This window comes from Lepisosteus oculatus, chromosome 8 (assembly GCF_040954835.1).
Source record: "Lepisosteus oculatus isolate fLepOcu1 chromosome 8, fLepOcu1.hap2, whole genome shotgun sequence".
In the NCBI taxonomy this organism is placed as follows: Eukaryota; Metazoa; Chordata; class Actinopteri; order Semionotiformes; family Lepisosteidae; genus Lepisosteus; species Lepisosteus oculatus.
Window position 1 is genome coordinate 1,247,953 of NC_090703.1, and position 23,026 is coordinate 1,270,978.

Below are 23,026 nucleotides of genomic sequence, written 5' to 3' on the forward strand. Positions count from 1 at the left end.
TGGTGTGTGAGTTGGCTGACCAGGCACATTTCCTTGTTCACATCATCTTCTTACCTCCATGTGTGACACCTGAGCAGCATCAAAGTCTCATGTTGCTGAGGCACGTTCTTTAATATTTAATCAATGCAGTCCCTTTCTCCCTTTTATGTTTTTGTCAACTACTAAAATTAATTAATTATGGCACCTAATACATAAAACAAAATAATCAAGGGGATAACTGGAGAAGCTGCAAACAGCCATAAGCTCCACGAGTGACGTGCCACAAATAAGACAAACACAATTCCTTGTCAATAAAGCAGTTGACACGTGGGACAGGTCTGGCTGAATCATGTTTCCAGCAGACACCTCTCAGTACAGTGTCTCCGTCTTTCCCTGTGCTCATGTTTTTATTTTTCAACACTCCCAGCAATGACTCAGTGCCTTCTTCTCTGGGTTCTGACTCAGTTTAAGCTCCATAGATAAATTCATTGAACCTTCAGCTTTATGAGTTGCATGTCTTCCACTGCTTTCTGTACTCTGTATGAGAAATAATCTCTTTCATGTGTAATGCTGCAAAGAAGTTTCAGATCAGTTTCAACTTGGTTAAAAAGTTGTTCTAACAGTAACCATCCCCCAATTCATCAATGATGTACAGTAACAATTGGGAATTGTCAAACTCTCTGTGCTTAAGACGCACTCTAATGATGTGCAGAATCAGTGATTAAATTCTACCTTCTCATTAAAATAACCCTAAATGTGAGGAGCTCTGAAACCCAGCATCAGCACAGCATTTATGCTCATTTCTAACCCTGTCCTGCCATCTAAGTGTTGAAACTATTGGGGGGAAAATAGGTCAATTATAGTTCAACAAGATTAATCAAGAAGGAGTTCATATTGAATGAAAACCAGATGCCCAGGGTGAAGGTCTGCTGCAGGCCAAGGAATGGGACACACTGCAGCTATAAAAACACACTATTAGGAAGCTGACACGACTGTCTAGGCAGTCCTTCAGCCTGATGCACCTGATGCAGACAGAGGCCAGCTGTATAAAACGCCTTCATTTTAATTTCTTTTAGGTGTTGTTTGAATTTACGGCTGTTACACGGGGAAGCTAAGGGCACTGATGTAAAAGGAAAAAAATAATATTGGCTGTACTGTAACTTTACAGCTCAGAGGCTGCTGGCCGGTGACGTCACACTCCCTTCCGGGTTGAAACCTCTCCTCATCACATGATCATGGGTGCGGGTCATATGATTTTCGTGTTCGGGGTTTGCTGGCCAGGGAGCTGGGTAGTTCGTCGTTAGTGTTGCTGCAGGATGATCGTTAAGCTCCTATCGATTTTGACTGCATGGGCTTGTTCGTGCCGGTGCCGGTGCGGGGCCGAGAGCTATATTGTGGATGATCAGATCGGTCTGGGGCGGACGTTTGATGGCATTGGCGGTCTGAGTGGCGGAGGGGTGAGGAGTGTGTTATACCGCTCGGCTTGTGATCAGAACTATAAAAACTAAAGGCCTGAGTGCAGCAATTTTCCTTTGGTCATTCAGGCACTCGTTTCGCTTTCTAGCATACGAATATGTAGTTAAGTGTGTGTGTGTGGAGGCAGTGGTTTGTTTCAATCACTTCGTGTTGATGTTTCACGACCCTCCGCAAAGCTTGCGAAATTCTTGATATTAAATGGATATACAATACATTACAGAGAATAGCAAAAGGGTTTTTGTCTTCACATTTTAGGCATATATTATTTTTAAAAAAGAGCAAAATGCCTCTAGCACACCTCGTCAAACCTGTTTCCTTGTTTCTTCTTTTCTCGGAAGGTGACGTTTTAAATCATTATTACTTTAGTTTGTCGTGAATCCCTTTTTTTATCTCGTTTTCTGTTTGTTTTTAGGCAACATCGCGTCTTCTCGTCAACTATCCCGAGCCTTATCGTGGCCAGATATTGGACTACTTATTTAAGGTATTTGCTTGCCTACAAATACCATAATAATATTATAAATAATAGTATATGTCATTTTTCTAATGCTAAATACAGTACACAAAATAAACAGAGAAGTGGGTAAAAACCTGTGCATTTTTTCTTTGTCTTGTATGTAGTGTTATTGAAGATCCTCAACATCGATTACGGGGAATCGATGTGCTAGTATTCAAATTGATTCAAGTGTTAAGTGATAGCTTAAGAGTTCAAGGCTGATCATTATGGTCTCCAATTTACAAGTTCTCTTTTCGACACTTGTCAGCTAGGAAAGTGTCCAAGAGGGAAGCATAATTTCCATCTGACATACACAACTGTTACTATGTGGTTTTCATAAGAGGTGACCTGTGGTGTGGTTGATGTTATTTGAAAAGAGTTGCTGTTTGTTTAAACTGAATCGGTTAGGACCAAGGTTTCAAATGTTTTTGGCTTATAACTCTTTTTGAAAATGTCACACACTTCACAATTCCTGTATTTGCGGTGGGAGCCAAAACATCTGAAATCGCCTACCACACAATTTCCTTATCATCTTTCTGTGGTTACTTAGTTCTGTAGTTCAGGCTTCTTGGAATTTCTAGAATTTAACTGCTTCTGTGTAGTGAGCATTTCGGAAAGGCATGTTTGTCTGGTGTTCAGAGCTTGGCTCCTCACCCTAGTAAAGTGCTCAAATGCTGACAGAGATGTGTGAAAAGATTGTGTTTTTCTGATTTCTGAATTTTATAACCATGTAAAATTACAGAGACTTTGTTATATTCAGGAACAGGGTCTGCTGCAATCTGAATACTTTTCTCTTTGTAGCTCGTTTTGCCAGTAGGCTGGTTGGTTATATAGGAGGGATTTCATAATCATAAGTAATTTTCATAATCACATTTGCACATTTTTATCATTAAACATTGACAGAGCATGACGTGAAGTTTTTTTTCATTTTGTCTTGCATAGTCGAGTATTCATACTTTCCTGAAGTCTAATAAAACACCCTTTTTTCTAGCCAAACTTCGGAGCCTCCTTACACATTTTGAAAGTTGAAATTGGAGGTGATGCACAAACTACAGGTACTATTTTGTACATTAATATGAGTTGTTAGGAAAAAGTATACAAATTGAGCCAATTAGACATTATTGCAACTTTGATTAGTTTCTTTCACTTCTATGCACCTGTTTGAAAATGTGTAAGGAAATTGATAGTTCTCGAAGTGCGCCATGTTTAAGGAATGCCCCCCTGTGGGCCTGTGTGTTTGCGTTTCTAAATCTCATCCAGCCGTTTCTTGAAAGAAGCCAGAGATCCGGCTTTAACAACATGGTTGGGCAGCTTGTGCCAATCCTCTGTGTAAACAAAGTGTTCTCCATTTTAACTGCATTCTCCTCTCATTGGCGTTTCACATTGGGTTCTGCAGATATAAATGGGGATGGTTTTGTCAATACTTTGCCTGCATGAATCCGGTCCCATTATAGAGTGCATTGAGTTTGCAATGCTGCTGCGGCATGCCAGTTTTTATTCTAAACAGCATATTTCTAGGCACAAATATCTATAACCATCTATAAATGAAAGTAAATCTGTTAGCTGTGCTTGAAGCTGGACTGTGACCTACTGGATGCACGCGTGTGTGTTTGTGGCAGATGGCACGGAGCCCTCTCACATGCACTACGAGGATGATGAGAACTACTTCCGGGGATACGAGTGGTGGCTAATGAGGGAGGCGAAAAAAAGGAACCCAAATATAACACTTATCGGTGAGAAATATACTGTTTGCACTTTACGTGGGCATTGGACATCTCTTTTAACCCCTGTATAAAATCAGCAATAATGTATCTCATCCAGGATTTAGTTTTGTTTATAGTGCATGATATTAATCTGTTTGCTGAGGCAGGTAAGGCTCTAAAGTTCCCTTTTCATGTAATTCCTGTAGGTCCAGGTGATGTTTTGTCTGTGGAGCTGATAGAAACTGGTATATGTTCAGTGAAGTGTACTGGGAGGTTTGTGAGGGGTAAAGTGAAGGGAGCTGATCGCAGGGCAGGGCTCGCTTGTGTGCTGGGCTGCAGGAGGCAGTGATGCTGCTTCTCTCTGAAGGGCTGCCTTGGGCTTTCCCTGGATGGGTGGGCAGAGGAAAGAACTGGCCCTATGACTTCCCTGATGTCACTGCTTATTACGTCGTGTCCTGGATTATTGGAGCCAAACAGTACCATGACCTGGACATCGATTATATCGGGGTGTGTACACTTTTGTTTTGCATATTATCTACTATATTTAATTTTAGTCTGTACATTAGCATATACAATGCAGTATTGTAGGGATTTTCTTGATGTGACATATGAGTCATTTCAGTCTTCCCAGCCTGGTGGCTTGCGGAAGTGAATCCGTTCCAAAATCCTGTCTATTCCCTAAGGCATGAGTAATACATTGTCAAAAGTAGGGGAAAATGTTGTATCTCTTCCTCAAAGGGAAAAAATGAAAAGTTTTCAAAGTTTGCTTTAAAGAAAAGTCATAATCGCTTTTTGTTTCATACAGATATGGAATGAAAAGAGCTTTGACAACAAGTATATTAAGGTATGTAAAAAGAATGGTCAATGTTTAATTATTATTTTAACTTTTTGTTATGGTTTTAAATTGCAAACCCCTTTGGACTATTACAAAAAGTAAATCAGCCACCAACATTTGATTCCATTGTAAGATAATATAAATGCTTTGGAAAGTGCAGTTAATTTGTGAGACAAGTTTCTGTTTTATCAGCACTGCATTGAATGACCCACATGCAGTTGTTTAAGTACACTTGCCATGTTACAAGAAGGCTGAGTGCTCCAATGTAGTAGACATGGAATCTTGTTTTTTATCTTGGCGTGTTTGCTTGAACCTGGTGAGGAAATGGAGTTTCGTGTTCCAATAACAAAAACATTAGAGTTGTCTTGACTCACTGAGTTGTGACTCTGAAATGTTACCTTTCCAGTGTTTTAAGTGTACAGTAATAATCGGTAGTTTGTCTGAAGTTCCTGTTTTGTGTCTGTATATTTAATTGCTGTGTTTATTACAGACCACAGCAGCAAATGAGAACTTGATACAATGTTTTAGACTTAAGACCTTGCCACTCCCCCTGGCTCTGTGAAAGTGCTAGCAGCATAAATGTGGTCCATATGTGTCTTTCAACAAAAACAATGATTCCATCAAAATTTGATGTTTGCTTTTCACATGTCCTGAAATCGACAGGCTTATGAGCATTTCCAGTGTTAGAATTGTATTAAAACACTCAGTTGCTTTACTGTGACTTTTCTAGGATGCTCTGTGTCCTTTTTATGAGCTGTAATTTGCTTGTATGGTGTCTATTGCTAAGGTTCTTCGTGACTCTCTGGATAGAGTTGGCTTAACCAATGTGGGCATCATCGCAGCAGATGGAGACTGGGAGATTTCCAGTAAAATGGTAGTAGACCCATACCTCAATGATGCCGTTGAGATTATAGGGTAAGTAAAGGGAATGTAGGGTTCTTTAAGAAAACATCTGAAAGATCTTGCTTCTGTGCTTAGCTTCTTTGCACTGTTTCCCGTTTGTAGTTGTCTCTCTGTGATGACTGATTAGTACTTCCTGGTGTAGACCATCATAGGGAGTGCATGGTGGAGTCATCATACCTAGTAATCAACACACACAGAAGACAGCTGCTTTTGGTTTTTAGTAAAACATTTGACATTACTAAAAAGGAGTTTTTAAGTTGAAGTATCATGAAAAAATTTAGAATGCCTTCAGCAATTGGAAATCCCAAGTTGTGAAGTGATTTTTGGAAAGTAAGGAAGAGGACTTTTTTCTTGGGTTGTCGAGTTGCTATTTTGTGTCATTCAGGCTGATCTTTCTGAAAATCTGGTAAACTGAGGACTTTTAAGTGTGTCTCATCAGTTTACCTGTATCTGAATGTTGGTGGCTGATTTATACTCCCCTGTTTTATTGTTTATTCAAGTTGCTGAAGATCTGCAGTACTGCCCCGAAAGGGCTTTTGACTTACAGTCCTTAAGCACAGGACACAGTGTTCTGTTCACATACTTTCTACCAAATACTTTTTTGTGTTTATTTCTGTGAAGAAATGTGAAGTAGCTGTTTTACCTGTGTAACTGGTTAGCGTTATGGCATGTGGAAAGCTGAGATAGTGGTCAGTTCAGTTGAATTCAATTGACTCTTTTGATCCTGAGTCATTTTCTTGCATTTTTCTCTTTCCCTCCCTCTCCCGGTACAAGCTCCTGCGCTATACGTTGGATAAGAGTGGTTTGGAACGGGTTAAAATAATTGCCAGTGATAACCTGTGGGAACCCATCTCACTTTACATGCTTCTTGATGCAGAGCTCCTGAATGTGGTTGATGTCATAGGGTATGATCTCTAGATTGTTTTCCCATGATTTCCTGCTCTTCTGGAAGACGTGTTGTTTAAAACTTTTGTATTTATAAATTGTTTTAGTCTGTCAGTAAAGTACGGGACAGGACAGTCGTGCAGAATACTCACAAAAGACTTATAAACATTTCACAAGTCCTGTTCTAGGGTTGCATTAGTACTGAAACATGTCAAGGTGTGTATTGGAGAATTCTAAGTGCAAACATTCGTAACAGTGCATAAATACAAATGTAAAATCCTTCATCCCTTCAGTTGCAACAGAAGCTTTCCGTTTTCTTTCTAGGGCCCATTATCCAGGAACTACAACAGTGATGGAAGCACTTTTAACACAGAAGAAGCTGTGGTCCTCTGAAGATTACAGCACTTTTAATGATGATGTTGGAGGAGGGTGTTGGGCTCGAATCTTAAATCAGAACTATGTTAATGGACGAATGACCGCGTAAGTTTTTGTTTACAACTACAGACTGTTGAAGTTTACCTGATTTTAATTCCCACTAAGACCTTATTTTCTTAATGGCAGTAATTGTTAACTTATTTACTCCGGGTGAATATGGTTAGGCACTTTAAAAAGAGTTTGGGTGGGTCTTTTTCCAACTTTAAAAAGAGGATACATTAACTTTGCACTCTATATGTAACTGAAGTTTTGTATGTTTTAAGTTGTGATCTATTGTGTGTGCTATAGATACATGTGTCCTGTAAAGAAATCTTTGATTTTTTTTTTTTAGTACTATATCCTGGAACCTGGTTGCTAGTTATTATGAGGACCTGCCTTTTGGCCGTGATGGGCTGATGACAGCTCAGGAGCCGTGGAGTGGACACTACCTGGTGGAATCTCCCATATGGATAACAGGTAAATAAAACAGTTTCCATTTGTCTTTTAGCTGATAAGCCAGGCTTGAAGACCTTTTTTTTTTTTCTCCAGGGGCTCAAAAATTTAATTATAAAAAAGTAAATTTTGTTTTAACGGTAGTAGCTAAGGCTCTGGACCTGTAACTGGAAGGTTAAGGGTTCATAGCCTTAATGGCGCCCTGCAAAACACTTCCCTTGGAATGCTCCAGTAAGATGGCCGCCTGCATAAACACAAATTTGTACCCGTGTCTTACACAAAAAATATTGTGAGACATTTATGTGGTTATTTTGTTGCTGTACAGTAGCCGAATCACCACAGATTGGAGGATGTGTTCCAAACTTTGGGGGGGCTTTGCTAAAGGCTTCTTGTGTTTCAGCCCACACCACACAGTTTGCCCAGCCAGGATGGACGTATCTCCAGACCATTGGGCACCTGGCCAGCGGCGGCAGCTATGTGGCACTAACAGATGGGTTAGGAAATCTTACAATGGTCATTGAAACCATGGTACGTTAGATCTCTCTGTATCTTGCGTTTCCTAGAGGCTTTTTTTCTTAGGGAAACATAATTTAAAGGCTGATTTTTTAGCAATGTTATTGTTAATACTTTTTCAGTTTTCTTAGTTTTTTATATCAGTTTGTCTCTATCAACATCCAACCTCCAAAGCTGTATTATTGAAATGAACCTAATTTACAAGGCTGTTCTTTTATTTTGCAGACACATGATCACTCAGTTTGTATCAGACCTCCTCTCCCCGTCTTCAATGTTTCTGCCCAAACTGCAATCTTCAACCTGAAGGGAACTTTTGTAAGTATCGGAAGACTTTTTTTGTTTTACATATGCCAATGCGCAAATCTGCTTGCAAGCTAAAAACTGCATATTGGTTTTATTTTAGGCTGGACTAACAATGCTTCACGTATGGTACTCCAGGTTTGATTTCAAAACGAATAAATCTACTTTCTTCAAACAGCTCGACCCACTTAAGGTAAAGACTTATTAAAAGCACTTGCTTGTTCTGTCATTTTCTCAGAAGAACTTGAGGATCACGCTTGGCTTTTCACAAGCGTGGCCTGTATTGGTCATGGAAATGAAACAAGCAGTCAGATGTTCGGAAGCTCCTGCCCTGTTGTCATCAGGCCACAATGCAAGGAAACATGAGTTGCCGCATTCATTTGACTTTCTGTGATCTCTCCAGCCTGCGTTTGGAGATTTTTCTCTTTTACTCTGCTGCATGATTTGTTGGTGCTTTTTATGATCTTAATAGTAACGGCAGTCATAAATTGCAGGATTGTTTTTTTAGGTTTCCAATGGGTCCTTTGCTTTGAAGCTGGATGTGGACGAGGTTTACACTTTAACTACACTAAACACGGGCAAGAAGGGCAGCTACCCTGAGCCACCTGGCTCGTCTCCTTTCCCAAAACACTACAAGGATGGTTTCAAAGTCCGTGAGTATTAAGGGAGAGAACAAGTTGGGAGAAACTTTTTCCTTTAAAACGTACTTCAAAAGTATTTGCAGTGAAACTCTACCACATACTTAAATCTTTAAAAAAAGGTTTTCCTGCATAACCAGCCTGTGCCAGCTGACGGGAGCATTACTTGCCTGGCTTTTTGCTCTTTGCTCTTTGCTCCTGCTCCAGTTGGTGCTCTGCCTCACATGACTACTTTTATGTATTAACTGTGTTAACTGCATGATGTTTTGCTTTGGTAAACACATAGGATAAGTCCTTTACCTCATCAAAATCCCTTGTTTAACAGTAGGGGCATAAAATGTTTGCTGCTGAAATGGGCAGTTCCATTTTTTGCATAGCATGAAGAAAAATGTTTAAAAAGACAATGGTTTTAAATGCAGATGAAAAGGGCTGAGATGAATTAAAAACATTTTTTTTAATTAAAAAGGCAATTTGACAGGCTCGGTACTTTGGCTGGTTAATACAAACACAAAGGGTTTAGTGCACAGTGGTTTACTAAAATCGTAATGTGCTTTGATGAGAAATTTCTGAAACATCTGTTGGAACTGGTTCTTAAGCGCTAATACACCTACATATGAACTTTACGAAGAACTGTAAGTAGAACAGAAAGTGGTACAGGAAGCTTTTATCTGCAAAAGTGAAGCACGTCTTCCTCTTTCTGACTAAAGTCATTAATGTGGTTGCATTTTTTAAAATCTGTCAATTTACAGTTCACTTTTGATTTAGGTCTGTAATTAAAGAATGCACAACATATCAGAGTGTGACTGTCTCAGTCTGTTATTTTTAATTGTCACTTTTCATTTTTGTCATTCTGGGTCTAATCTCCGTCTAATTTCTTGGTCTAGGATTTCTTAAAAGGGACTTATTGAATTATTGCACAGTAGTTTACCTGTTTTAAAACAGAGTGAAATGATTAGCCTTTGTATTGCACATTGATTTAGACAATCCTTATTGCATGAGACATATGTAGGACTTTTAATTTTGTAACTGGTTTGTCCCCATCTGCTGTCCTTGCGGCTGAAATGCTTCATGAAGTTGAAGTCTGCCTGCCTGTCCATGTAGGTAACCCCTCCTTCACTGAGGCTCCAAACTTTGCTGACCAGACGGGGGTGTTTGAATATTTCATCAACATGAGTGATCCCGGAGACCATGTGTTCACCCTGCGACAGGTGGTCACTCAGCGCCCCATCACCTGGGCAGCAGATGCTGACCAGACCATCAGTGTAATTGGAGATCACACATGGCAAGTACTGTGCTATTAAACCTGAAACATCTCTAGAAATTAGTGCATATGGATTGTATTTTCGTCTCTTTTTTCTTTTGGGAGGGTGTTGGGGGAGTTTTTCTTTATTTAAAAACTCATGCCTCCCTCCCCCCAGTTTCTTAAAGCCATGTTTTTTTATCAAAAAGGGCACCAAAGGTGCATTTGTGTTTACATGCAGTGTGTTTTAGTCGTATGGTAACTTGGTTTGTCTCCTGTCTTCTAGGCAGAACATGTCTGTGACTTGTGACATCTACATTGAAAAGCCTAACACAGGAGGCGTGTTCATTGCTGGCAGGGTGGATAAAGGAGGACAATCTGTTAGAAATGCAGAAGGCATTTTCTTCTGGGCCTTCGCAAATGGCACTTACAGAGTCACTAATGATCTCCGTAAGTTGTTATGTCATTTCAAATCGACCCTTTCTGAAAATCCAGGAGAGAAAAAAAGAATATCCTGCAGAAGCTCTGTTATCACTGGCAGTCTCATGGCCGAATTAATAAGCAGATATCACTGTTGCAAAAGACAATGCTTTGAAGGATATGTTATTGAAATATTAAGCAATTTCTTGTTCTAAGTAACAAATTCCCATCAGGAGATGTTGCATTTAAAATTCCCAAGTGATTAAAAAATGGCTAATTTCTCAGGTGCTTGTGAAGACGAGTAACTGACCCAAAGCGTTTCTGTCTCCCCCAGGTGGACAGGTGGTACTTGCGTCGGGGATGTCTGGAACAAGAGCAGGGGTTTGGCACACCCTAACGCTTAATATCGAGGTTCGTTCTGCGAAGCCTTCGTGCTTCATGTTTGGATAAGCAAACCACAGCCTGTAATTGTTTCTCCGTACGGTCGGGCAGTAGAATTCCTGGAACTGAAAGAGGGAGAGGAAGCCGCAGACGGGTGAGATGGATGCTCACGCTTGTGCCCCCCCGTGTTCACTTGTGTTTCTGTGCGCAGGGGGAGCGCGCCTGGGGAATGCTGAACGGATACCCGCTGTGGAAGAACGTGACCATCCTGGGTCCCGAGAAGGGCTGGGCGGCTATAGGCACGCTCGGGTTCGAGTTTGCGCAGTTTGACAACTTCAGCGTAGATGCCAGCTGATTACATCTACCTCTCCTTTTAATGAGGCCGATAACGTGCATAATGAAGCTCATTGTAATTAGATCTGCTTATGAAAAAGACAGTTTCTAATGAAATGGTTGGGTTTGTTTGCATTGAACTTTGAATCATGAACTTTGAAATGTGTTTCTCTTTGATCATTTTTTTCTTCAGAACAATTTATATAAAAGTACTACTGGTTTAAATGTTTTTTCTGAAACTTTTTCTGTAGGAAATTTGCACTTAACAGCTTTCTTGCTCTGTCTGCCTTAAAAGCACATTTTATTTTTAGAACAAAACAAAGCTAAGTTCCTTTTTCTTAAAGGGAATGTACACCTTTTAGAATAGTTTCAAATATACTTTAATATGTCCTCATCTTGTAGTTTATGTGGCAAACGGTTTTATCTGATGTATATTGTCCAAGACCTTGACTGTTAAGACAGCACTCTCGGAATTCCAGAATAATTTTGACATAGAAAAACATACGGGAATGTCAAAGGAACATACATTAGAAACCTATACAACACAGTTTAGTTTTGTTTGCATTCGTTTTAAAGACAATTCCTTTAATGACTTGAACAGGTTCAGGAAACCATCGTAAGTAAAAAAAAATATGAGGATTGAATGAACTATTTCCTAAGAACAACACTGCTCGTAATGTTGAAATTGCACACGTACTGGAGTTGGGGAATGCATTGAATGTTATACATGAGGCTTCAGTTTGAACTGACCCAGCTGCCACACATTACAAACCAGCTCTGCTGGGGCTGCTTCTCTCCAGGCAAATGGGATGGAAGTCTTTGTTAAATTATTCAGCCTTCAGGTGTTGGGTTCCACGTGTGGGATTGGAGCACAGGCGAAATCTTGATTTTATGAAGTTATAGCAGAGAGAGATGTACAGTACTGTGTGTAGTTTTCTAGCAATCCATTGACTCAAACTCTAATGTCTAATATCTGGTACTGTATGTGTATATAAAGGGATATTTTTACTATAAATTATAATCCTGTATATATATATTGCCTTTTGTCCTTTTCTGCAATTAATAAAATTGTGGTGTTTTGGTGTCACTCGATTCTGTGTTGTCTCACCTTAACTTTAAAAGTGTTTAGTTTGGGTTTTGTGTTTTATTTCAATATAAGAGAGTAGTGTCCTACTCTCAGGCACCAGTAATGCCTGTGCTCACTTCAACATAACCACGAAGCACAGGAAAGCAAGATTAGATCTGTCAGTTGAAAATTAATTTTTAATTTAAAATAAAACGATTCTGGGAGGTGAATTTTGTGCAATGAGAGAGGGTTTTTTTTTTTTTTTTTTTTTTTTTTTGCAGGTGATCTGCTCAGAGGCATCTAAAAATTTAACAAAACGGGAGCAAAGCGATTCTAGACAATCCCCAGCCTCTGGCACGGAGTAGGCCATACTGTAGGAGCACAGTTCTGCTCCTGGTTGCTCTGTCTAGTGCCACCTCCTGGCGTTCAAGCGCATTGCAGGTGACTGGATGGCAACCAGCCGGTCCCCGCGGGCTCTCGCACCCCTAGCAACAGGAAGTCCGCGTCTGTTTACTTAGTAACGGGGGTCCTCGCTCAGAGCAGCATGGCGAACGAGGAGAAGGAAAACATTGTTCGCAGTAAACGAGTGTTTATCAACCAGATCGACACCTACACCTCTAAGCATATTGGAAAGGTAGGAGATAAGAGTTTGCTCCGGAGACACGGGTTTGCGGACGAGGAAAAAAAAAACCTGCGAAATAAGTTAATACATCCTTTCTTTTTATAATCGTGTGAGATAATCTAAACTAAGAATTAGCTTCTTTAGCTCGTAACCGTATTTCTTAAGTGATGTCTGTGTCCAGAAACCTGTTAGGACAGTAACATTCCGCAGACAAAGCTGTTTGGCATGGAGTTGCACCATAGGAAGGATATTACCGGCAGTGGGAACAGTTCAAAGAGCACCTGTTCTCTCTTCCTTGACCTGCAGTATCTTTCCAACTGTGCTGTCGGAGCGTCCTTGGAGGAAATCGAGGGAGAGGAGGAGGAGGAAGAAAAAGCAGCTCAGGATGAGCTGCCCAAACCTAAAGAGGGAACTTTTCAGATTGTTGGAACCGTCTCTAAACCAGAAGAGAAAAAAATAGGTTTTGCACAAGAAGAATATTCAGTAAGTCAGAACACATCTATAAATAAAAAAAAATAAGGCATTCATCATGGTGCATCTCCTTGTGTGTTAGGAGCATACATGTTGAAATGTGCACTGTGCTTCTCTGTATGACAAGTGACAAATGATCACTGTAATGATTACAGCAATACCTCAGGTGGAAACAATGTTTAATAGATATAGTGTCATCTCCATTTTCACTTTCCATTCCACAAGTTTGAAGTATGTACTGCCATGATGATGCTAGTGGCTGGGGAAACACTTGCAAAGTGCAGAGTATTACATGCAGGTAGCAAAACTATACGGTACATACAAAATGGGAAACGCTGAGCAAGGCGAGGCTACTTATGAGTTAGACATGCTGATGTTGAGTCATTATTTATAGTACATCTTTGTGGGGAAACAAAAAGACAAACAGAATGTTAGCATATGTACTTAAAAGAATAGAATTTCAATCAAGGAGTCACTATTTTACAAAGGGTTGTGGGAGTAAGGAACAAGCTATCTAGCCATGTCATTGGAGCCTATCCACTTGCTTTTTACAATAAATAGTTGGATGAGATCCTTTGATCAGTGAGCTAGTAACTAATTAGCTCCAGTGGCTTGACAGGCAGAATGGTCTCCTCTTGTTTGTGTTTCATCTTCTGTTCTTGTTTCAAGATTTCAACAAATCATGTTTGTTGATGCTTTTTGGTATCATTACAGATTTCAACTCGAGAAGAGCTGCTGGACCGTCTCATGGAATGTGATGTTGTAATTTACAACATCAGTGAAAATGCTGACCAGGTGGATGAAGCATCCTGGGCAATTTCAGGTGTGAACTAACATAGGTTTGGAAACGGTGAAGTTATTGCCTTTCTCTATCACAGACGTATTCTCTGCCCTTTTGATCTTCTGCTCTATATGCGTTGTTAGAACAGAAATGGTGAATTGCGAGATTACTTATGCATAATTGTCATGGAAGGGAATTGAAGCAATAAGCTATAAGATGAATGAAACAGATATACATCTCTATTATTGCAGAAAATTAAAGTAAAAGATAAGTAATAAGAGTACAAGTATTATTGAACAATCCATAATAAATCCTTATTTTTCACCTATACTGGTCATGTGCAATAGTACATCTCTCTAAAATCCAAAATATACTTTACTTATTTAACATTATGGCTTTTGACATCAAACTTAAATGTCTCAAAATCCTTTGCAATTAACAACCTTGTTGAGACAGTTGTTTTATCACTATTTGGTGTTGAGAAAGAAGCTTATACTTTTATTTAATACAGATTTGGCTGTAATGCTCTGTTTACTTGTGTCACCAATCAAGCAATATCAAAGTTACAGCTGGTACAGAACGCAGATTCTTAGTTAGTGATCTCACCAAAACATAAAGCAACATATTAGTTCACTACTGCATACTCTGTACCAGCTTTCAGTGAAACATTGAATTTAATTTAGAATCACTTTGCTTGCATACAAATTACTCAGAGTTTTGGCTTACTTTGCAATCATGTTGTCTCCCTATGAGCCTAAGGAGGCACTGAGGTCAGTTAATTGACGAATTCCTAATGCAAGAAATTGTATATGGCTAATAAAGTGATCTTATTTTCCTTGATCGTGACCTTCTCTGCTACTGCAAGTGTCCAGAGTAGATTAAAAAGAACAGGAGAAGTTGCTTTCTAATTTGGGCCTCTAATCGTCTTAAAAAGCTTGCCTCCTGTGACTAGAAAAGTATACTTAAGTCATTCTTTTAAAAATTAGTTTTTGATCTTAAGCTGATTCATAATAGTTTGCTTTTAATTCCATTATAATATTTTTAACTTTGACTTTCTTCATTTTTAATTAGACCCATTTTATTTCTTCTGTTACTGTGTTTTTACTTTCTGTGTTTTGAACCTTGTGCATAAAAAGTGCTTTGTAAGTAAATGTTATACCACACTGTGCACCTTTACTTTGTTTGAAATTCACATAAATATTGCTTTTGCTGACTAAATTCTGTTTCAGCTCTGCATTCAGAACTGGATAATTTCAGCAGCCCAAAGATGTTCATCTTAATATCTACTGTGATGACATGGGCACTTAGCAAACCTGTTGATCCTGTAAGTAAACTACAGCCCTGTTTTTATTCTTTTAATTGCTCTTTTTCATATCTTAACAAAAATCTGATCTTTTAGACAAATGCACTAAAATGTGCAATTGCTGCAACAGGTTCAAACCTGAGGAAAAGCAAGAAATTAGATTAAGAAGTAAACTGAGACCACTTGCAAACATGATATGGCAGTGTCAGCACTCTGTGGTGGTTGCTGTTGTTTTCTAGGATGATCCAGAAATCCCCTTTACTGAGGATGACTACAGAAGGAGGAGACCTCATCCCAATTTTAAAGATCACATCAGCACTGAGAAGTTGGTCATTAAACTGGGCAAAACAGTAAGCAGCTTCCGTTACAGCACATGGAATCAGAATAGATCCACTACCAGGTCATCTCAGGAAACTCGGTTCACAACTCTCCTATTGTATATATTGTTTTTTTTTCTGAAATCTGTTTGTGTGCCCTTTGACAATAAATAATTGTGTTGTATTACAGAAAAAGTCCAGGTTGTCTACCTATGTTGTTGCTTCTGGCCTTCGGTATGGAATGGGGGAGCAGATCTTTCACTTCTTTTTCAAGGTCAACATTATAAACAGCATCATAATAACAGTACTAATAATATGATGAAGCTTGATAACTAACATTCACATTCATGTGGTCTCTTTTTTAGGCCTCATGGCTGGGAGAGCTTCCGTCGATTCCAGTCTTTGGACAGGGCACCAACATCATCCCCACCATTCATATCAATGACCTAGCAGGGTCTGTTGCTTGAACTCCTGTTTTCCACTTTGCATTCCAAACTTTTGCACATAGTACACGAGTGTGTATTTACACATCTGGATGCAGAATACCTGTGAGCTTTCGGTTCGTTGATGACTGAGGCTGTGCCTTTTCTGTTTTTTTTCAGAGTGATCCAGAATGTTATAGATCACAAGCCAAAGACTCACTACTTATTAGCTGTGGATGATTCTAAAAATTCGTTAGAAGACATTGTGAAGGTGTGGATTCACATGCATTCATATATTAATTTCTCTACCAAATGTACTAATAATTAGTATTTTAAGATAATAGAGACACGTTGTTTCTCTGATATTTTAATCTTTTTATGTTGTAAAAAATGTTAAGCACTGAATTAAGCACAGTTTGTCTGTGTCCCGGGAAATGCATTCTGGGTCTTTACTTTGTTCTTTCAACAGACTGTAAGCTCTGTGCTTGGACCTGGTAAAACACAGCGGGTGCCTAAAGAAGACGCTTTCCTCAACAGGGAGTTAATGGTGTGTGTGTTACTCCTCTTAATACTACTGAAGACTCATCTCATATGTATGGTGACAATTAGAGTCATGTGGCAGTGCCCTTCATGTTGTTTTGAATTTGACCTAGTTAGTTAAGTTGAAAGATAAAATGTATATTTTGATTTTTTCTGTTTTATTGTATGTTAACAGTTGATTCTGACAGATTTGCATTTTGTAGTACGAAAATTGCCTTTCAGTTTAATAGATGTGTAGAGTGGAATAAATGATGTTAATGACGACATTAGATGTTAAATCTGTTAGATGTATAGTTTGTGTGTGGTTTTGAAGATTATGAGTGAGTTAAAGATTAATTAATGGCAAGCTTGATTTTTTCTCACCCAGATTTAATCACCCAGACTAAACCATATTAATAAGAGTCAAGGTTGTTATAACAATAGAATAATACAATTGCTTTTACTTTATTTATGGACTAAAAAGGGCTTAAAAATAGTAGTGGGAGCTGTAAGTCAATTGCTGATGTTTATTGACAGTTTATAGTAACTCCAGGTTGTGTCTAAGATTTCTAAGACTTTTGCACAACAGTGTAGACAAATATAACAAAATTTTAAGACTAAACTGAAGTGCTCTTCTCTACTGTACTGTACATAACACACTTCTCGTTCTTTCTCTCCCCATCTCAGCAAGCAGACATTGACTCCCTTGCAGTGAGCCTACGTATGGAGACTGTCTTCCTGAAAGAAAATTTTAATATCCGCTGGGTGACAGAGACTGGGCTGATTGAAAACATAGAACACATAGTTAAGGAATATAAACAAACAAGAGGGCTTTTGGTAAGTGACTTGCTTCACAGAGCAGTTAAGATAGAGTCCCCGCCATTAAGAATGGAATAAATGTGTACCAGCTGGCCTTCAAAACATTTTTTCTTACAGGCACAAGTGTGTCAAAAAACAAAAAAGTCATGAACAAAAAAAATCTAATTTTCTCTATACAAATCTTTTTGTTATGTGTGATGCATTTCTATCCCTTTGGGTATTTTTGGCTTGAGAGAATTGTGCATTGGTTTCAGCCTGAGGGCTTTAACTGAACATATGTACCTCAGCCCACAAGTAAAAATGATGTTTAATTTTGTATGACATTTGTTGTATTTCTTGCAGCCAATAAAAATCTGTATCCTTGGCCCTCCTGCTGTTGGTAAAAGCACAGTGGCAGAAAAGATCTGTGAATGTTACAAGCTGCATCACGTTAAAATTAAAGGCGTTATCACGGAAGCAATTGCAAAGCTTGTAAGTTCTGACAGTGCAATATCTCGTCTTTCTAATATTGTTAGTCTTACTGCTTTACAAAAACACACACATTACACACAAGCAGCGTTTTATAAACTGCAATTTATCATAGTAAAACCAAGAGTCAAACTAAATTATACATTCAAAGTTATAATGAAAAGATGGGTCATTGTGAGAGTTCTAAAAATGTTGACAGTCGCAAAATCTTTAATCGATTTGGTAAATTGCACAGAGCTGTGCAGAGGAGGCTCTGCTGCCCATTGTTTTGAGCCTGGTCTTCAGCAGAGCTAGAAACCCTGAAAGAGTAGATCTCAGTTTCAGAATGTGATTACTCTCCTGCAATAGGCCCTTAAAATTACCTTTAGACAGGCACAGGAGAACTTCAAAGTCCAATCTAAAGTTCACAGCGAGTCTGTGTAATTTATAGAGAATGGGAGTTAATGCAGGGTACTTTTAGTTAGTGAATGAGCAGCAGAATTCTGGAATTTGGAGGCCTATTTAGGAAATAAGTAAGAAATCAAAGTAGTCTAATCTTAATGAAATAAAGGCATGTAGCAGTACTCCAACATCAGATACGCAGAACATTTCTTGACTCTTGAGACATTCATAACTTGTGCTTCATCTGACAACACAGAATCAAAATTAACACCAGAGTTTCTAACTTCCATGAAAGATCCAATTTCAGCATCTTGAACCAAACACTGAAGTCATCACTTTTTGAACCTGATTTTGGAAGCCCATGAACATAACCTTAGTTGTCACAGTGAAGCTTAAAAAAGCATTTTGATATTGAAGCTATGAAAAAAGAAGTCATGATGCTTCAGCTGTATTCACAAGAAAATATTTATTTTCAATGCAAAAAGTGTTTATTGAACTTGTTATGTCGATGTAATAAAGATGCGTTTCACTGGTGTGGTTTTATCTCAGGAGGTGCAGTCCCGAATGGAGGAGGGAGAGAATGAGGGTGAAGAATCTGGGGGAGGAGCACAGGAGCTCCTGGAGGCTCTGAAGGAAAACATGGAGCAGAACTCAGGTAATCTGGGCAGCTCTTCATCAATCAGTCACCCACGTGTCTGAGATTATCATAGGCCTGCACATCTGGAACTGTGAAGATCTAGGGAATAAACAAAGAAAAATGGATCTTATTAAAGTTTACAGCACAAATGTTTCAGGATAAAGGTAGACATTATTCTTTAGCTATTTTTGCTAAAGAAGATTTAGTACAGTTAAATTTAGAAATTGAAATGTTCCTGAATTGAAACTAAATGACAAGTCTGAGACGTGTTGTTTTTTTTCATTCTTTTCAGTCGGTGTTTTTCCTTCCTTATGCATTGACTCAATTCAGTAAATTCAGATTTACTACCACTTTGTAACCTGATCTTGTTAGATCTCAGAGCCTCGTGAGGTTAGGCCTAGTCAGCACAGGTGGCACTTCTACTGGCAAGCACCTATGATCCGGCAGGATTTTAATTAGCTGGATATCCGCTGCTCATGAGTGGGTCCAAGCTTGTTTACAGCTACCAATCCTGGCTCCATGTTTTCCATGCTGTTATTTAGCTCTACTGTAACCCCACATATATCTTGCAAGTAGTGAAATCGTAGGTACAGTTGCTCAGTGTTAGTATCATTATCAGTACTGCAACACTGCAATCATTTTCAATTGGCTACATGGAAGCTTAAGGAGGGTATATAGGTATGCTCATATATAATAATTCAGGAGCATTTAATCTGCAAAATAAAAATTAAAAAAGAATCATATTTAAAAATTAAAAAAGAATCTCCTTCTGCCCTCCTTTAAATTGCCCTCCTTTAACTTGGTTTGGCACTGGTCAGATCCTGAGAGTGCAGGTCTGGAAACATTAGATGAGATACCTCTGAGGAAACACAGGTTGCTGTTGGAAGTGGTTTTGGTGGCACTGTTCTCACTAGAAAAGAATAGCCAACAAGCAAATGCCCTAGGAAGGCCGACCCTGGGCACTGTACCATAGGATAGTCCATGTTAAAATGAGACCTCATCATGAAAGATCCAACAGCTTTGTTAAAAAGAATTGTGGTGTACTGACGAAAATTACACTCTGGAACTGTACAATCTACTTACTTTAATATCCCCCTTAATTCAGTTGATGAAACAATTTGGTATACAATATAATTTTTGTATAGAATAACTCTTGATTGTGTTAAGTCTTTTGCATATCCAATCCAGCCTTTTTTGCTGTAATTTGTACAACTACAGTATATACGTTTTTAGTCAGGACTGTGTTGTAGTCTGATAAAAACTTGTCATGTAGCCACAGTCATGTTTTTTCTTTTGCTGTTCCATTTCTCAGGTCGATTAGATGATCAGTATGTCATCCGGCTGATGAAAGACAAGCTGAAGTCAAAACCATGTCAGAACCAGGGATTTGTTTTAGATGGTTTCCCAAAGACGTATGAGCAAGCTAAAGAGCTATTCTATGGTAATCCCTGCTTTTTTTTTAATTCATACCCACCAAACATTTATAATAGTGCATTTCCTTCAAGTAATATGCATTTATTGCCTCTTTAGGAGATGAAGATGAACCAGAGGATGCCAAATCCAAAATACCTCCATTTGACAAGAAAATCATACCAGGTTAGTCTGTGACTTACAAACATGCACTTGAACAGTTCCAGCTCAGCCTTGTTCCTCATTACGATTTTCCCCTTGTTGCTTTCAGAGTATGTCTTCTCCCTGGATGCCACTGATGAGTTCTTAAAGAATCGTGTGCTGAACCTGCCAGAGAGTGTGGTTGCTGGGACTCATTACACCCAGGATCAGTTTTTGCGCCGCCTGGCAGCCTTCAGAGAAGCTAACGTTGAAGATGAAACTGTGCTCAACTACTTTGATGAGCTGGAAATTCACCCTGAGCACATCCGTAAGACTAGGAGCACACATGGTTAACATATTTCATTTCAGAGATGCCTAAATGACCTGTGTAGTGAATACCCCAGTGTGGGGAATTGTGGTTGAAGGTGAATTAGTCATTTACCTTAAATTGTATCTATCTTGGCTATATTTAGATATTTCCAGCAGAGACGATGCTGAATACACAGCTGTGATTGAACAGATTGAAAAAGTTGTTGGGAAACCCAGAAACTACGGGCCCACCGTGGAGGAACTGGAAGAGCTGGAGCGCAGGAATGCTGACGAGAGGCTGAGGCGGGAGGCAGCCGAGCAGGCAGAGAGGGAGAGGAGGGAGGCAGGGGAGGCTGCAGACAGAATGGCACGCTGGGAAGAGTGGGTATGTTCCAGTTCCCAGAGAGGAAAGAGTGTCTGAGTGACTGTGAGTGCTCTCCTTGTCACGGTGAAAAAGCCCCCCTTCACTATTTCCAGATTGATCCTTGCAATATTTTGTCTTTGAGCTGTTCTACTTTGAGAAAAATAAAATTAGCAAACATTTCCTTACAAAAATATACTTACTGCTGATCTCAATTTGCTTCTGCTGTTTTTCAGATTCTAAAGGTGATTAGATTCCCCAGTGTACACAGGTGCCCTTACTCCAGTTTGTTTTCTCTCAGCCAGTGGCTGTTGTGCTCAGATGTCACCGGTTGTGCTTGATAGAAAGGGGACAGTATTTCCAGTGCCGTGTGCTGCTTGTCTCCAGAACAGGCGTCTGGAGGAGGTGAAGCAGCAGGAGCAGGAGCAGCTGGAGGCGCAGGCGGTGCCCCTGAGGAATTACCTGATGAGGAACGTCATGCCCACTCTCACACAGGGGCTGCTCCAGTGCTGCAGGGTGAAGCCCGACGACCCTGTGGACTTCCTGGTACCGTTCCCCCTCGGCACTGCCACTCTCTGCCACTCTCTGCCACTCTTTTCTATACTCTGCCACTCTTTTCTATACTCTGCCACTCTCTGCCACACTCTGCCACACTCTGCCACTCTCTGCCACTCTCTGCCACACTCTGCCACACTCTGCCACTCTTTTCTATACTCTGCCACTCTTTTCTATACTCTGCCACTCTCTGCCACACTCTGCCACTCTCTGCCACACTCTGCCACACTCTGCCACTCTCTGCCACTCTTTTCTATACTCTGCCACTCTTTTCTATACTCTGCCACTCTCTGCCACACTCTGCCACACTCTGCCACACTCTGCCACTCTCTGCCACTCTTTTCTATACTCTGCCACTCTCTGCCACACTCTGCCACTCTCTGCCACACTCTGCCACTCTTTTCTATACTCTGCCACTCTCTGCCACTCTCTGGACAGTGAACGTCACACTGTGCTCATTCCTGCTCCGCGCAGAAAATGACTCTTCTTTCTGCTCGCGCACCAGCTTCTGCTTTTAGAAAAACGAAAAAAAAAAACGTAGATGGTGTGTTTTCCTGGGGTTCCCCTTGACACCAGAATAAAAGTCTTACTGTAATTCAACAGAAAAGGCCCCCCACCCTCTATAGAGTGATATTGTTTTACTGGCCAGTATATTTGAACCAAGCAGGAATAAATACAAAAGAAACAAGCAAGGTTTGATTTCCTGCTGAAAAGAGAAAAAAAGAAAAATAACTTTTCGGCTGAAGATCTTCTTCACAACCGAAGAAGGCTCCACAGCCAAAACGTTGTGTTCCTTTTCTTTTCTTTTCAGCAGGGAATAAACCTTCACTTGTTCCTTTGCAGCCTACGCACGCAGCTCCCTACTTGAACATATAAATACCAAAGAACTGTCTTGGTGGAGCATGGGGTTTGAATGAAAGGATGCTAAATATTAATAAATGTGGCTTTATGTTGTATCACATTACATTCAAACTTTGGGTACTTTAATAAAAAAGGAAATGTGTATAGTGAAATTGTTACAGAACATTATTTTTCGATAATATATTTTACATTTTAACTTGTACTTTATCTTTTTATTTCAGGCAGAATATCTGTTCAAGAACAACCCTCAAATTGATTGAACAACTGAGCTGTTTTTAAGCTGAAGAACCACCTCTTTAAGACAACTGAATTTTGTCTTACTGGATCAAACATCAGTGACACACGGTGCCTTAAAATGTGTTCTGTTCTATTTGTGAGAATTTCATTCACTACAATATAATTGTATTAACTATGTTTTGTTTGGTGATTATCCCTTTCTTATGTAACAACATGTAAAGATTAAGACAGGCTCCTGAAAAACTGAAACACAGTAGATCCTAAAGACTGAATACGTTTTTTTTTGTTGCTAGATTTAAAATAAAAAAATAAAAACTATATTTTTAGTTTCATTTTAAAAAGATATTATATATATATTTTTAAAAAGACATATTACGTAT

The 23,026-nt window shown here is 39.4% G+C and overlaps 2 protein-coding genes across 4 annotated transcripts; both read left to right on the top strand.

Annotated features, from left to right (window-relative positions):
• Positions 1-1,214: 1,214 nt before the first annotated feature.
• On the top strand, positions 1,215-12,058 carry galcb (galactosylceramidase b). 2 transcript variants are annotated; one of them, XM_069192973.1, is made up of 17 exons: positions 1,215-1,436; positions 1,868-1,936; positions 2,940-3,003; positions 3,568-3,681; positions 4,019-4,158; positions 4,457-4,495; positions 6,164-6,294; positions 6,599-6,754; positions 7,041-7,165; positions 7,542-7,669; positions 7,880-7,969; positions 8,058-8,147; positions 8,463-8,607; positions 9,694-9,878; positions 10,123-10,282; positions 10,587-10,663; positions 10,845-12,058. In XM_069192973.1, exons 1-17 carry the CDS (start codon positions 1,296-1,298, stop codon positions 10,986-10,988), a joined length of 1,998 nt encoding a protein of 665 aa, XP_069049074.1. In that variant the 5' UTR covers positions 1,215-1,295; the 3' UTR covers positions 10,989-12,058. The 2 variants fall into 2 exon arrangements, with proteins under 2 accessions (XP_069049074.1, XP_069049075.1); XM_069192974.1 differs by lacking the exon at positions 6,164-6,294 and adding an exon at positions 5,274-5,401 and having other exon boundaries at positions 1,216-1,436.
• Positions 12,059-12,531: 473 nt separating this feature from the next.
• Positions 12,532-22,823, top strand: ak7b (adenylate kinase 7b). 2 transcript variants are annotated; one of them, XM_015350296.2, is made up of 18 exons: positions 12,532-12,666; positions 12,961-13,137; positions 13,840-13,948; positions 15,136-15,230; positions 15,449-15,559; positions 15,717-15,800; positions 15,892-15,980; positions 16,129-16,219; positions 16,418-16,495; positions 17,155-17,304; positions 17,629-17,757; positions 18,685-18,790; positions 20,085-20,213; positions 20,303-20,368; positions 20,454-20,651; positions 20,797-21,017; positions 21,386-21,539; positions 22,631-22,823. In XM_015350296.2, exons 1-18 carry the CDS (start codon positions 12,577-12,579, stop codon positions 22,663-22,665), a joined length of 2,112 nt encoding a protein of 703 aa, XP_015205782.2. In that variant the 5' UTR covers positions 12,532-12,576; the 3' UTR covers positions 22,666-22,823. The 2 variants fall into 2 exon arrangements, with proteins under 2 accessions (XP_015205782.2, XP_006632319.2); XM_006632256.3 differs by having other exon boundaries at positions 12,533-12,666; positions 21,381-21,539.
• Positions 22,824-23,026: the final 203 nt, after the last annotated feature.

Excerpts from the sequence above, each read along its gene's own strand:
- galcb (XM_069192973.1), top strand. The coding sequence starts at position 1,296 with ATGATCGTTAAGCTCCTATCGATTTTGACTGCATGGGCTTGTTCGTGC. Across the intron at positions 4,496-6,163 it reads TTGACAACAAGTATATTAAG|CTCCTGCGCTATACGTTGGA; the intron begins GTATGTAAAAAG and ends TCCCGGTACAAG. Across the intron at positions 6,295-6,598 it reads AATGTGGTTGATGTCATAGG|GGCCCATTATCCAGGAACTA; the intron begins GTATGATCTCTA and ends TTTTCTTTCTAG.
- ak7b (XM_006632256.3), top strand. The coding sequence starts at position 12,577 with ATGGCGAACGAGGAGAAGGAAAACATTGTTCGCAGTAAACGAGTGTTT. Across the intron at positions 12,667-12,960 it reads CCTCTAAGCATATTGGAAAG|TATCTTTCCAACTGTGCTGT; the intron begins GTAGGAGATAAG and ends CTTGACCTGCAG. Across the intron at positions 20,369-20,453 it reads TGACAAGAAAATCATACCAG|AGTATGTCTTCTCCCTGGAT; the intron begins GTTAGTCTGTGA and ends TGTTGCTTTCAG.